At 49.8% G+C, this 14,615-nt stretch overlaps 6 protein-coding genes across 6 annotated transcripts; 3 read left to right on the forward strand and 3 right to left on the reverse strand.

Annotated features, from left to right (window-relative positions):
* Positions 1-58: 58 nt before the first annotated feature.
* Positions 59-2,075, reverse strand: GIQ15_03685 (uncharacterized protein; the record flags this gene model as incomplete). The annotated part of the gene is made up of 7 exons (XM_033551102.1): positions 59-490; positions 565-890; positions 980-1,381; positions 1,438-1,520; positions 1,580-1,693; positions 1,757-1,827; positions 1,929-2,075. 7 exons carry the CDS (start codon positions 2,073-2,075, stop codon positions 59-61), a joined length of 1,575 nt encoding a protein of 524 aa, XP_033408263.1.
* Positions 2,076-4,365: 2,290 nt separating this feature from the next.
* GIQ15_03686 (uncharacterized protein) lies at positions 4,366-5,910 on the forward strand (the record flags this gene model as incomplete). The annotated part of the gene is made up of 5 exons (XM_033551103.1): positions 4,366-4,545; positions 4,644-4,748; positions 4,811-5,038; positions 5,157-5,299; positions 5,358-5,910. The coding sequence occupies 5 exons, from the start codon at positions 4,366-4,368 to the stop codon at positions 5,908-5,910; spliced, it is 1,209 nt and encodes a 402-aa protein (XP_033408264.1).
* Positions 5,911-6,164: 254 nt separating this feature from the next.
* GIQ15_03687 (uncharacterized protein) lies at positions 6,165-6,617 on the reverse strand (the record flags this gene model as incomplete). The annotated part of the gene is made up of 1 exon (XM_033551104.1): positions 6,165-6,617. The coding sequence occupies one exon, from the start codon at positions 6,615-6,617 to the stop codon at positions 6,165-6,167; it is 453 nt and encodes a 150-aa protein (XP_033408265.1).
* Positions 6,618-7,738: 1,121 nt separating this feature from the next.
* Positions 7,739-8,671, forward strand: GIQ15_03688 (uncharacterized protein; the record flags this gene model as incomplete). The annotated part of the gene is made up of 4 exons (XM_033551105.1): positions 7,739-7,856; positions 7,913-8,075; positions 8,132-8,279; positions 8,339-8,671. The coding sequence occupies 4 exons, from the start codon at positions 7,739-7,741 to the stop codon at positions 8,669-8,671; spliced, it is 762 nt and encodes a 253-aa protein (XP_033408266.1).
* A 492-nt stretch (positions 8,672-9,163) lies between these two features.
* Positions 9,164-11,061, reverse strand: GIQ15_03689 (laccase-1; the record flags this gene model as incomplete). The annotated part of the gene is made up of 3 exons (XM_033551106.1): positions 9,164-9,524; positions 9,594-9,664; positions 9,733-11,061. The coding sequence occupies 3 exons, from the start codon at positions 11,059-11,061 to the stop codon at positions 9,164-9,166; spliced, it is 1,761 nt and encodes a 586-aa protein (XP_033408267.1).
* A 699-nt stretch (positions 11,062-11,760) lies between these two features.
* Positions 11,761-12,819, forward strand: GIQ15_03690 (uncharacterized protein; the record flags this gene model as incomplete). The annotated part of the gene is made up of 1 exon (XM_033551107.1): positions 11,761-12,819. One exon carries the CDS (start codon positions 11,761-11,763, stop codon positions 12,817-12,819), a length of 1,059 nt encoding a protein of 352 aa, XP_033408268.1.
* Between the last annotated feature and the right edge of the window lie 1,796 nt (positions 12,820-14,615).

Genomic DNA, 14,615 nt, shown 5'->3' on the forward strand with positions numbered 1-14,615 from the left:
ATTGAATAGCATTTCATGTTAAATCATTATAATGGCATTAAAGATTATACATCGCCCCCTACAGGGCATTTCGCGGCAATTTTGGACCAATAAAAGTTTTATGGCCTCGGACCACATAGTACACAATGCCAAAGATAACAACCAGGCCATATACAGCACCTGAGTAATTCATGTTGGCAGCAGTGACGGGGACAAGTGGAGGGAAAAATGCAAATATGACCGTAACAAAAGTGTATATGACCGCAATTATGTTAATCGGTAGACCATATCGGCCGAGGTTCCAAGGCCCGAACTCGATTTTGTTGGTGGTGAGCCGCTTGTGAATCATCACGCAAATGACAATAACATAGGAGGACATGTAGCCGCCTACGACGAGGGAGACAACTGCACTAAAAGCGATCGTTGACCCGATATTAATCAAGCCAAGAAGAGCATTTAACACTCCGGTAAGCGCAATTGCATAAAGGGGAATAGACTTTTTCTGATCAATCTGGTTGATTTTTGCCAAATTAGAATGAGTTCTTGTCCAGGAAAAAAAAAGGGGGGGAGGGATGGGATAAAAACCTTTCGAAAGATGTGTGAAAATGGTAAACCACCATCGCGGGCAAAAGCCCAAGCTTGTCTCGAAGCAGATGCCATGAAATTGAAATTTGCGACAATGTATGTTGTGATTAGTAGCGATGTCAGAACAGTTGCTGCTGTCTTTGACTGGGTGGCATTGTGAAAGATTTCGATGAAGGGGACTTGAGTCGGAGTGTTGATAGCCTTGTCTATGTCTCCAATACAGAAAAGGATAACGAGGTACATGGAAAGGCCCATGGCGCCGTTGATGAACATGGTGAAAAACATAGCTCTTGGTACGTTTATGCGTGCGTTTTGCACTTCCTCCGCTATAATAATGTTAGACAACTAACGGCCTAGATATGGATAAGTGATGGAAAGGGGCAGCGAGCATTGATATCTCAGCTGCTGTACTTACCCATGTGACAAGCACCATCGTATCCTATGAACAAGACTGCGCTGGCGGATTGACCAATCAACCAGGAGAGAGCACTGCTCGAGTAGCCTGAGGTGTTTATGAATTCCGTGAAAACAAACTCCACTGGGCTGATAGGGGCAAGGTGGACTAATGGTATCAGAATGGCGAAGAACCCGACCACATGGATGATCAAGATAACTCCTTCCACGCCCGGAAGCCACTTCACAAGAGAGACGTTCACGGACACGGAGAGAATAAGTACCGCATATAGCATAAGGGTTGCCTGCCACTTTTCTGGTGTATACTCGGGGTAGTTCAGCTTAACAACCCCTTGGATGATCGTGCCACCAAGATAAGTCCCCGTAGCAGAGGCGGATTGCCACCCCAGGACAGAAAGCCAGCCTAGACGTATGTCATTATTATGGGCAGCCAAGAAATAATTCCAGGATTATACTTACCCGTCAAGAAGCTAAGGAATTTTACCTTTCCGGGGGGAGCAAGAAGGGACGCCCAATAGTACTGCCCTCCTGAAACGGGGAACCTTCTAGCATTTAGTAACATGACTTACAATATCAAATGGCTGTACTGTATAAAACTCACATTGAAGCCATCTCAGCAAGGGACGCACATGTCGCCAACGAGCCAAAGAAGGCAAGTATAAACCCGTACACCATGGTGACCGGGCCTCCATTGTAATAGGCAGTGAGGAAAAATCTTGGAAGAACGATTAGCATATACATATAGTTTAAGGGGCAAGGGTCATGAAGAAATTCGTACGGAAGAGATGACTCCCATGTGCCCATAATACAGGTTGTGAAGCCCAAAATTGTCACTAAACCGAATCTTCTCTATTGCATAGCCTAGTTAGACTTTTATAATGTTCAAAAGGCACTCCAGAACCCATTCCAGCGATTGTGTGAGTAGTAGAGGATGATTAGGCTGTACCGACCTTGGTTTCTTGTGCTATACCCAGCTTCGCCATATCGAGGGCATCTTGGTCTGGGCGGTTCATCGCTGCCTCGCCATCGTAGTTATTGACGGGGCGGTTTTCAACCCGTGCCACACTCTTTTCTTCTGTGTCTTGCACTCCCTCCATTGCAGTTGATTCAACAAAGGGGCTCCCGTCGACGTTGGTTGAAAGGGGAGGTGGATGTATCGAGTGTGTCTTTGTCAGAATCACCTGGGCACCTGAGAGAGTAATATAGGGTCGAGAAAAGGGTTGGAGAGAGCGAAAAATGAAGGGAAGAGAGACAAGAGGTGGGTCGAGAATGCATGCAAGACCGGGACCCTGGTCTGGTGTCCCGAGGAAGAAGCCAGGGTAGAGTCTGAAGTAATATCTCGTTGCAATTGAGTTATGGCGGTACTGGCGACCCCTTAAATTGCATTCCGGTGATGTGTTGAGACCTCGATATACCACGAGAGGCCCTGCGTTCAAATGGAGAGGTACACACGAATCAGCTCCAACTATGGAGTAGGCAGTGCTTTAAACGTTGCGCAGCTCTGTATGTTTCACACCCTGGTCGCTGGCCGTGTGGTGTGCTGATGTTCTCGTCACAAACCCGGCGTATACCCCCATGCCGCTAGCCACCAAACGAGAGGGCGGCCGAGCCGTTTATCAGCATTCTGGAAATGCGACGCTGCTTGGCGGCCTCAGGGATTTCTCGGCGGCTTGAGGGAGCGTGAGACGGCGCACGTTTAACTGCTACTTGGACTCCAACTTGGCCTTGCAATGGTGCCTCCATCCTGGCGGTCGCTCCCGTAGACTGCGACGGCTGGCCCGCCACCTAATTACGAGGCGCATGTTCCGTGAGGGCCGAGACTCAGTTGTCGCTTCATAGTCGAGGTATCAATCGCGTATTTCCTTGGATCGCCATATTTCGATCGGAGGCGGCCACTATCTCGCTGCTAGCTGCATGGAGTACGTTCCTCCAGTCTAGAGTTGGGACGGCGTAAACTCTCGGCCAGTGATGTCTCAAGACCGACGTCTCCAGCTGGAGCCCAAAGAGCCAAACTGCGTTGTACGGGTGCCACAGGGCGAACCCGTACGTAATGTACCACCCTTGCCTGTCAGCTAATAAGATAAAGGATTCCTGTGCTGCCTTCTGCGGAAGCGTCATGAATACAAAACAAGTTACCACCTCTTTCGTCTGGCACGCTGTATAGTTTTAGTGGCTTTTAAAATTGACCAGGGACGGTATACTCGTACGGAGTATAGATTTTAGACAACTAAAAAACCACACCACGATGCCGCCTCTTCGACCAACAGCATTCTAGAAAAGCGGTAAATAGACGAGGCAGTCCACTAAAATGCACAGAGCGCCAGACGACGAGATATCTCTAGCCTGGAAGAGCGTACTCCATGCAGCTAGCAGCGAGATATACTCCGTAGACTGGCCGTCTCCGCGGAATTCTGCGGGTCCATAACGATATATGGAAAAATTGGATCCCCACGCTATCTGCAGGGAACAAAAGGTCGTATAGACGGGTCGGAGGTCCAAGTCCGCCGCGCAGCCTCCAAATACTCCCAGTAAATGCGCTGTTTGGACCATTTGGCATCTGGGGCGTTCGTCGCTAAAATACGGAGCAAGATTTCGAGATCGTCGAATCCTAAAACACGAGTTAACGCTCGACGTCTGCTCTCGGATCTCTGCGCGATGGCTTTGGCTTCGCGAACACTTAGACGAAGCAGCAAGAATTCCCCAATGGAATCTAAGGCAACTTTACCTGGCAGCTGTCTGCCATGGAGGTGAATCGCTAACTGTCGTTTTCGCTCTCTACCAGCCACTTTGATGCCGTACCGAAGAGCTAGATATCTGCGGCCATTTTGATCGAGGTAAAACAGGTGAATGTATCCGACCTCGTAACGCCAGGGGCTAGGGTGGCTTGCCCGGGCTCAAGCCTTGTGTGATGACCCTGGGCTCGGCTGGCCGTCAGCCGTCTTCCGCAGCCAAAAGGGTCTCCCAGAGGCACCGCTGGCTGTCGTGCTGATTCTTCGTATCATGCAGCGGCTGATCCGGGGGAGGCTTTAGGTTTTTCGCCTATAAGGGGCCGTCTTCTGCACAAGAGGATGAAGCTTTTGGCAGAGCTAACCGCCATAGAAAAAAAAAAAAAAAAAAAAAAGGTCGGCCATTATCGCTCCCACGCCACACCTGTCGGTGACTCCATGAATATACGTTGGCTCTTGGGCCCCGATCGTCGAGACTGTTCTTTTCCCCTTCGAGGGAGGGGGGGTCACATTTATGAAACCGTCACTCGCCGGAATCCTACATACATGTAGAGTCTGGCATTATATTCTGCCTCGAGTGGCATCGTCAGCCAATGGATATTTTTGCCTCGAGAGCATCTCTTTGATATATCGACAATTTCACCTTCTCTCTTCCTGAATCATGCCGGCCGGCGGCATGAGGCATGCGGTCGTCACGCCCGACGACCATGGCCCTATCATCCATATCGTGACATGGTTTATCATGGTGGTGATGATTCTCGCAACGACGCTCCGGCTGTCAGTCCGATACTTGACTGCCCATATTCCGGGCATGGACGACGTGATCGTTGTAGCCTCGATGGTAAAACTGCGAATAGCTCACCCATAAATGCCGAAAACCACGGCCTCCCAAACAATTAGCAGTCCCGAGAATGCTAACCGGGGGTGTTTTGTTGCCAGCTTGTTAATGTCGGCGGTGTCATCGCGATATCCGCGGCCGTCAACAATGGACTAGGACGACGCGAATCTAAGCTGAGCGCAGAGCAGAGAATGGAACTTGGAAAGGTACTATGACACGCATATAAGAGAAGGCCTTTGGAATCGCGAATCTAATACGGTAGTCATAGGGTGTATTCGCATCGTCGATACTCTACATTTTAGCAATCTCACTAGCCAAACTCTCAACACTCAGCTTTATTGCGAGGGTGGTGCCAGTCAACAAGTGCAGACACCAGATTCGAGGAGCGCTGGTGTTTTTGCTGGTTTGGACTGCGGTATCGATAATTACTTATGGATTTCAATGCGGAGGCTCAGCTCCCTGGGCTTATCCATCCAAGGCAAAGTGTTTCGACACGGTATGTTCCATGACAGACGCCCTCTCTTTTTTCTCCTTCTTCTTCTTCTTTTTCTTTTTTCTTCTTTCTGTTGTCCGTTTGTCCTTTTCCCTTTCAAGACAGCTAATGGAGAACTCAGGTTGCATTCTGGATCGCTGCCACGGTCATAGACGTGCTTACTGATATATGTCTGATCGTTGTCCCAGCGTGGATTGTTTGGGACCTCCATATGAACAAGACACAGAAAAGAATCGTTATTGGAGTGTTCGCTAGCAGAGGAGTGTAGGTTTTCATCTTACCCCGTACAGTATACTTCAGACGGCTTATAAGATTTAAATAGGGTCATTGCCGCCTCTATCGTCAGAGCAAGATATCTCAAAGATATAAATGGTTCGCTGGACCGAAGCTTCGACAGTGTTCCCTACCATGTCGCAACGCAGTGTCACACGATGCTTAATACGATAATAACGTGTCTTCCAGGGTTCAAGCCATTCATGGACCGCGCAAACACCGGATTGCTTAGTATTTCTTTCAAGAGTCGAATGGTTCCTGGGATATACGACAACACTCTACGAGGTATTGCCTTGAGCAGTCTAAGAAGGGTTGGTAACGCACGAGTCCCTGGGGTATCCGGGCCGCGACCTCTCAGGAACGTCAAGGGCTCGATACGGGATAAGTTCGGCGGTGGTCAGAGATCCTTTAGGCCTGACGAATACGGCCAGCAAACCACCGACGTTTTCTCGGAAAGCAGAGTACTCAACGATAGCGGTCGGTCTCAGGTTGGAGACGATGGATCCGACAAGCTAATTATTCGATATACAACAGACTGGACTGTGCATGTGCAGGATGAACACCGGTCACAATCAGATCCGGCCAGCAGTCGAACGGCTTGAAAGGGGCCACATTTTGCTACGATCGCTCAACTGTTGAGTGTATGATGATGTCTGGTTTTTTTCTTATACCCACTATTCGTTGCTTCAAGCTGATGTATAGTTAATTATGATCGGTTCAAGGGATTGGTTGGTGTCACGGGAGCTTTATCTTTATTTTGAGGCCAACTAAAAGCTACTCTACTTCCATGAGCAGACCGCTCCCGCTCCTGTTCTTTTATCATTATATCTCCATCCGGCCTCCAGGCCTTTCTTCCTCACGGTAACGGAATACTGAAGCACTCTACCGAAGCCACGGTCCTTGCCTCGTTAACGGTGGGCTGCCCGAGAACATACAGGCTCTGAAGGCCCTGGTACTTCCCGCCAACTTGGATAATCAGCCTTGTGTTCTGGGTCGCGCCTGACCCAATACCGCTCTCCTCGATATAAAATGGCGATCCGTCGCTCGCGTGGCCGTATGCATAAATATACGCCATCTGGGCCTTCGTTCCGTCGTCGCTTTTGACGATAATGGGAGAGGCGACGCCGCCCTCGATGGTAGCGTTAAATGCTGGGCCTTGAATAGAGCCGCCGGTGATAGGTTCGACAATGCGGATGCCACCCTCAAGAAGGGGGATTGGGTTGAGAGGTTTGGCGAGGGTCACGGTTGCGCTGAAGAGATAGGTAGGCGTGGGGATTGCAACGCCCACTGGCGCACTAGGGCTAGCCATTGCGGAAAGGTTATTCGGTGGTTTGCTGGATATATTGCTGAATGGGTAGAACGGGGTATAAAATAGACGGAAAAGATCTGCGATCTATCGGCTAAGGCTGTCTAGCTCGTACGACTATTTGTATATCCTGCCTACGCATGACAACTGGCTGTAATGACCACCGCGGCCACCAGTTTAAATAAAGCCACTAGAGAACTTGCTATTCTTGAAGAGGCACTCTCATTACTCCGTAGGATCGGGTTGATTGGTTGAGCGCATTGGGATTTCGCCGAAACGCTCACCTATGCCTTTCCTCCGACTCCGACACAGGATTCTCCCGGCCACTCTTCTCGGGAAATATTTACGTGCTAGCAAGAGAGTGGAATCGTCAGGATCTTCTACCTTCATCCAGCCACTTTATGGAGACTCGTACTTTATTAAAGATAAATGGTATCCGTTTGTTTACATATGAGGTCATTGAGCATTTAAGCTTAAACAGGCAGAGTAAATAAGGTTGGCTCCACCCCGATGCCCGCTTGGAACCTCCGACCATCCGAAGTTGCATATCCTTTCAGCCGACATGCACGTCGTCAATTACATTCATGCTGCGTCGTGAACCATGGCCCAGGGTGCATGGCGCATGGTGCGCGGTGCGTGGCCGCGCAGGGCCTGGGCCGTCGGATGGTTCTTTCGCTTTCGGAGCTCCGATGCAGCAAACTCCGGCCAGGGCAAGCTCTCCTCAGTTGATGGGCCTTTCCTTTGCCTCTACCAGGCTCTATAGAACATCAGAATCAATCCTCCACTTAGGTCTCCAACTCCTGTCGAACTCAACCGCGATATAACGAAGTGGCCGACTCTAGTAGTCCGAGGTTGAGATGGCTTCACAGCTGCCAGGACGGGCGTCAAGACGTGCTATACACTCTGCCTTGTTGAGCGGGACCAGAGCATATCCAGCAAATCCGGCATCAGTACCAGACGCCGCTGCGTCATCTATAAGATCACAGTCACCGGCTCGCCTTCCTGCCTCTTTCCACCCTTCACACAGGACTATCTCGACCTTGCAGTCAGCGAACGTCCGGACACAATTGTTGACAGAATCACGCCCTTCTCCCTCAATCAGACACAGTCTCCAGGCCGCCACCATGTCTACCATGCCTGCCACCCACGGCCACAATGAGGCCTGTTGCAACATCCCCCCTGTTGTAACGTCGGGGTATGCCCCAAAGGGCTGCTATGAAGACCTCGGAGGGCTGAAGACATGTAAGCGTAACCATTTACCCCAAGTTATTCGCCAATCTAATAAGCCGCTACTTTAGATGTTACCGGGGCCGATGATGTTACTAAGGGTATCGTCGCGGTTTTCGATATCTTTGGATACGTTGATCAGACTGTCCAAGGGGTCGATATCCTGGGGTCCAACGACAAGTATAAAGTGTTTATGCCGGATTGGTTCAGGGGAAATCCATGTCCGACTGAGTGGTAAGTTGCCTAGCCCCGGACTGAGAAGAAGGAAAATTCTAACACGTTATTGACAGGTACCCTCCGGATACGGAGCAGAAGCAGAAGGATCTCGGTGCCTGGTTTGGGAATAACGCTCCCCATGCCGTTGCCGACGCGTTGCCGGAGTATATCGAGGCCGTAAAGGCTGCCAACCCATCAATCAAATCTTGGGCACTCATTGGCGTGAGTCCAACTACCGACCGTTGTCTCTGATAAGTCTGCTAACTTGTGTTTTTTTTTAGTACTGTTGGGGAGGCAAGGTCGTAGAGCTTGTAACATCGCGCGATTCCAACCCGTTCACGATCGCTGCAGGCATCCATCCGGCCATGGTCGACGCCACGGATGCTGACAAGATCCGTGTGCCATACCTCCTCCTAGCATCTCAAGAAGAGCCTACCGAGACTATCAAGGAATTTGAGAGCAAGCTAAAGGTTGCCAACCACGTCGAGACATTTAGTGACCAGGTCCACGGCTGGATGGCAGCCCGAGCTGACCTCACTAACCCCCGATCCAAGGAAGAGTATATTCGTGGCTACAAGACGGTACTTCGCTTCTTTGCCCAACACTGGTCCTGAATGCAGTCTTGAGAATGCTTAGTTGCAGGGGAAAGACGGCAATAACCGGGTTTTTTTTTTGTTAAAGGAGTTGTAAACTTGTAAATTGTATCTTTACTACAGAGATCATAACCAAGAGTCCCCAAGGACCCCGAACTTTTAATAAAGATACACTCTAACGTACCTTATTTATAACTGTTGAACATATCCATAGTTTTGGCTTTGGACTTGGCCTGAATATTGCCCTTAGATCTATCTTTAGGCTCACGATAATTAACCTGTGCCTATAATTATAACTTTGCATCTATTGTACCTGTTGTAATTTCGGCCGAAATATACTTCCTAGTCAAAATTTGTTACGAATAACGGGTATGTCAAACATTGCCAAACACTGGGCCGCTACAACAGCAAACGGAAACTTATTTTTCTAGTATCCAAAGCATACCCATGATTTAGAACAATATTGATACATTCAGTTCTATTAACCACATGCAAAACCTGCGAGCCAAACGTCTAAATGCCCGAGTCATCCTGTGGCCATGGTGAACTGGGTGACCACTTCTCCCACGATGCGCAGGTGTCATCGAAAACCATCTTATTCGCACTACCAACCGAGATGGACTTTGGACTCTCAACGAACTCCAATGCAAGGCCCTGACTACTATGCCACGCGATATGGCAGTGGATGAGCCATGCACCGGGATTGTCAAGCCGGAATGCGATGGCAAGGTAGCCCCTTGCAGGGAGCAAAGCGGTGTCTCGTCGCGGTGCATTCGTAGTCCTGAACGATTTCGCCGTTCCGTCCCATTTTTTACCGGTTTCCTGGGCAAGAATCCAGAAATCATGTCCATGAAGATGGATAGGGTGTGCGATGCTATAGGCAGATCCAGTTAGTTAGTTATCTACTCTTAGCTCATCTGAGATGAAGAAGGGCCATGTTTACTTTGAAAATAGAGCCGCAGCCGTATTCTCAATCACTAATACGGCCCACTCATCGCCGGTAGCAGACTTTCTCTATAATGTGAATTAGCAACTGGTGGTTTTGAGGAACAAGAAAGGAAAGAGAATGTCAAATATCTTACATCAACAGCCACGACGTTGTAAGGGGTAGGGAAACTTGAGGCGTTATTGAAGATGTGTCTCAGGGTCGGCTTGTTCCAGTCAAGTGCCAAGCTACTTCCGTTAATAGTCCATTGGAATAAGGCCGTGTGCGTAAGCCGGACGTTTATATCCTCAACGGTCGTGTCGGTGATATTTGTGACATCGAACTTTACGCGAGGGACTAGGCTTGCTGCAGGCTCATCAGCGCAGAATTTGGGGGGCTGGATGGTGCTGGTGGTCGTGGGGGTCTTGGTGCTGCCAGAGTTATACCGTACGATGCCTGTTATAGCGCTGGGGTTATCGTTGGCAACGCCCTGGCACGCTCTCAGCCAGCCGCCGCGCATCCAGTAATCTCCCGGAGTAGCATTTGCTTCGACAATAACATCATATCTCTCCCCAACATTGACCAAGACGTTATCGGTCTCGTACGGCACTATGGGCACAAAATCAGTAGCAATCACTTTGAATTTGTGACCGTCGATGTTGAACTGAAACAGGCTGTCCATCGCAACGTTCACCAGGCGGATAAGATATTTTTTGCCTGGCTGGAAGACAGCCTCGAATTTCTTTCCGCCGCCAACACAGTTAGCATCCTGAGAGCCAGTGCAGTTGAACGAGTTGGTGCCATTGATCAGAAGGCTGTTCAACGATTTGGTGATCCCATATTTCTCTTTTGCATTCCAGTCGGTGAACGTAGAGGTATGAGACCAGTCTTGGAGGAATAGCACGCCCATATCTTCGTCGTAGTCGGCTGTTGTAGGGCCTTTAAATATCAGGGGACCAAATAGACCCTCCGTGTATTGCAGCGAAAAATGACTGTGGTACCAGCTCGAGCCGTACTGGGTGACTTTGAACTTGTAAGTGTAGCTCTCTCCTGGGCGGATAGGGCATTGGGTAACTCCGGGGACTCCGTCCTGCTCGACACTGTTAAGCTGGCGGACGCCGTGCCAGTGGATGGCTGTGCCGTTGGTCTTCAGGTTGTTTGTGACATGGACAACGAGGTCGTCTCCCCAGTCGGCGACTATAGGTGGACCCGGCATTGTACCATTGAACGTCATACATGGGCGTTTGTATCCATCTTGATTGCAGGTCCCTTCTTGGACAGATAACCAGACCTCGACGGTCTTGCCCGTGTCTGGTATCGTGGTGTAATAGTTCGTGTCAACATTATATTGGCCCCAGCAGTGTCGAGATGTTGGTGTATTCTCGCATGAGCCGGCCCGTCTTACATCGCCATTGTTGATTGCAATCCCCGGAAGAGAAGAGCAGCTGGAAACGAGGGCCAGGAGGGAGAGGAGTGTCAGCTTCATGCTTGGATCCGCTCGTCCTACCGCAGGCGAGGTATAGCTAATGGTGAGGTATGGAGGAGGAGACGATATCAATGACACCAAGCCAAGTGATACTGGCTACGAGACAGAGCGAAAAGATCAAATTCGGCGCGATTATCGCTGTACTTATGTCTCCATCGTCGAGCCATGGGTCATAACTGCGACGACACCGGGAAAGCCGACCTGATATGGCAGACGAGCGGTCAAGGCCGCTACGGGGGAGTGAGTCCCAAAGGAGCCATAACCAGGACCCCCGTCTTGGTATAAAGAACAACTCCACGCGGGGGCCTGGGAAGAATGTAGGGAGTGAAGTACCGCGTACGGCCCGAATCACTCAAGGGAAGCAGTCTTGATGGCAGCTAGCAGGGGTTTCATGCGAGGTCAACAGGGATGGTGCTACACAGAGTTCGAAGGGAGCATTCGGAGAATAGAGACGATGTTCGGAGTATACCAAAAAAGTCGCTTTCGGAGGATAGCACCAGCAGAGAGTATTCGGAGGAAGATGGAGACACCTAACATTGCCGGTGGTCCTGAGCTGATAATGGAGCTTCCGCTGTCTGGTAACTATATATTCGGTTGTTTAGCCGTTTGACTGTCCAACCCCCTGATGTAGCAACCAAGTGCTGCCATATTTTGATTGACCAGCATATCAAAAGCGTTCGTTCAGAGTTGCTTGCAAGTATGAGGGCCTTTGGACTGGGTGGCCTCATAAACCTGGTATCTTTGCTTGGATTCCTGGTAAACTCGGCCACAGCCTGCCAGCCATCTCTTCCGCTTCCCTATAGAGTCCTCCATCGATTTCCCGACCCAACATACCTCCAGAGTCTCTACGTCCGATCCAACGGAGATATTCTAGTAACTACTGCCTGGCCAAATGGGACGATATACTACGTCGCTGGGCCTACGACTAAGTCGCCCAAAGTCTCCCTGGTACACACGTTTGACCCTGAGATCGTAAACGTTGCAACCAGCATAATCGAAACCCAGCCAGACGTCTACGCCTTTTACGCAGGCAAGCAAGTCCATTTAGGAATCGGTATCAACGGCACTTTTGGCGTGTGGGAGCTTGACCTTCGCCCAACCCGCCGTCGCTATAACCCTGGGAAGGCGATAGTAAGGGAGCTTGTACACATACCAAATGGCGGTCTCCTGTCCGGATTGGAACCGATCCCAGACAGACCGAGCACTTTGCTCGTGGCCGACTCGACAGTCGGTGTGATATGGCATGTCGACACCATCACCCGCAAGTACAAACTCGGTATCGAAGACCCAGCATTGCGCGGTCCTGCCTGGGCACCTACGCAGTTTGGCGTTAATGGCATCCAGTACCACAAGGGTTATCTCTACTGGACGAACAGTTTCGAGGCCACAGTTTATCGCCTCCGGATGACACGTCAAGGGTATGCAGCACCCGGGGCCAAGGGTGAGCTCGTTAAAGAAATCCGCTCGTTCTTCATTGACAACTTCACCTTCGGCCCACGGAACAGTGACACTCTCTGGATTGCGACCAATGCGGATAACCGTTTGATCACCCTCTCACCCGGCGGGAATGTCACCGCTGTCTTGGGTGAGCCGGACGAGCTGACCATGTCAGGGGTGGTTCAGCCAGCGTTCGGGAAGCTTCGCGGTGACACCAATACTTTGTATGCTGTAACTTCAGGTGGGTTCAACTTTCCCATAAATGGAACAGTGACCGAAGGTGGGAAGATTGTTGCTGTTGATACTACAGACTATTGTTAGAATTTAAAGGGAACAGATTTTATCTTGTCGAAGAGCAGGTTTGAAACGCTCAAGTTTTATTAAGCAAGCGGAGTTGGAAATCTCGGCAGGCCTAGCTTAAATATAAGATTGTATTTTGTCTTGATGAGATACGTTCTCATAGCTAGAACACACCTACCATTTCTCCGTCTAGAAGAGCTCCTCCTACGCCCTGACACAGACGTAGTACCTAGCCCAGAGACTTAAACAACGGGCGCCAATCTCAGGGTTCCACTTCTGGAAATCAGCATCGGAAATTCCATACATCTCTTCGATCTTTGAGCAGCTGTCGTTTTCTTTGACGAAATGGAACGCTTTGCACGCACGAGTGGTTCCGGGCTGTTGGGGTTGAGGGCTGGGGTCAATCGGGGGAGGGTTGGGTGTAGTCGTAGTTACTGGCCACGTCTCCGTTGCAGTTGCAGTTGGTATTGTTATTATGGTTGTGGTTGGAACTTGGCTGCCCGAGACACCAACGCAATAGTACCATCCTGCATATAGCCTGGTGCACTCAGGGCCAACGGCAGGGTTCCAAGCCATGAATTGCTCCACCGTGAAGGACCGGAACTTCTCTTCTGCAATGATTTTGCAATTGTCACTCTGCTCCGCTCTGTACCATTTTGCGCAGTTTTTAGATACACCCGGCTGAATTGGCATTGGCGGGTTTTCCGTTAAATGGTTTTCCATTAAATGGTTTCCAGCTGGTAAGGCGCGAGGGACTGGTTGAATCGATGCATCTTTTATTCCAACGCAGATAACCCGGCCTGACCAAAGCCTCGAACACCTAGTACCAAGCCTAGAGGGGCCATATTAGTTAGTAATAGGCACTTAACAAATTCCGGACAATATATAATCGGTAAGGGTATAGATGTACTTATTCCAGCGAGCAAGATCTTGGGGTGTGATTTCATATTGTAAAGCGATGCCCAAACAATTCTCCCCCTGACGCACTTGATGGTAAAGCGCGCATCTATTAGCTACATCAGGATCGAGGTCGGGAGCACTGAGGGGCCTTTTCGGGTAGGATTTTCCCCCTCGCCCCATGAGTTCTCCTTGGGCAAGGGAGGCGATGCATAAAATATAAACGAGGCAACGTGAAAGCATGATGATGATCTTTGGCTTCAGCCTACTAGATAATGTTGTTTGGTGGTATGGTAAATTAAACGAGGATGAGAAAGACCCTTTTATATTGGAGCCAAGACGGTATAGAAGTAGTCAAAAGAACATGACTATCCGTACGTCCAAATATAGCAAACTCTGCTAAATGCCGAACTTTTTTTATTATCTTGGATTGCTATTAGCAATCGCTGCGGTGTAGAAAATCAGCTGGAAGTGATGTGTGTGATAACAATGATGTTTGCTTGGTACGGAGACCTGCTGGGTGCCGAAAAAACAAATGTAGACCCCTGGTTAGGATTGGCTTATGAAGGACGATAAATTGATTGAGGGGAAAACCTGCAGGGCCGGAGTGGGCTGTAGAATATCAATCGGCATCTTCAGGGTACACAATGTGATGCCATGTGCCTACCCGCCTGTGTGTACCTAATGCCCAGTAATGATGACGAGTGTCTTGTTCTTCTCTACCGACTGTGCATACAGGGACGTCCATCTCGATATTATCTTTGGTATAGCTTTATCGAGAGCTGACACATGTAGTTCGAGGTGCTTCTTTCCCTTGCAACCCAAAGGAGGAGCTCCCCAGTCATCCAGATTGGTTATCGGTTAAGGGCCCGGGCCCCAGGAACGGCAAATGATCGATGTACGACCAAGCAGAGGGTGCG

The sequence above is a fragment of the Arthroderma uncinatum genome, assembly GCF_011692745.1.
Source record: "Arthroderma uncinatum strain CBS 119779 chromosome Unknown scaffold2, whole genome shotgun sequence".
In the NCBI taxonomy this organism is placed as follows: Eukaryota; Fungi; Ascomycota; class Eurotiomycetes; order Onygenales; family Arthrodermataceae; genus Arthroderma; species Arthroderma uncinatum.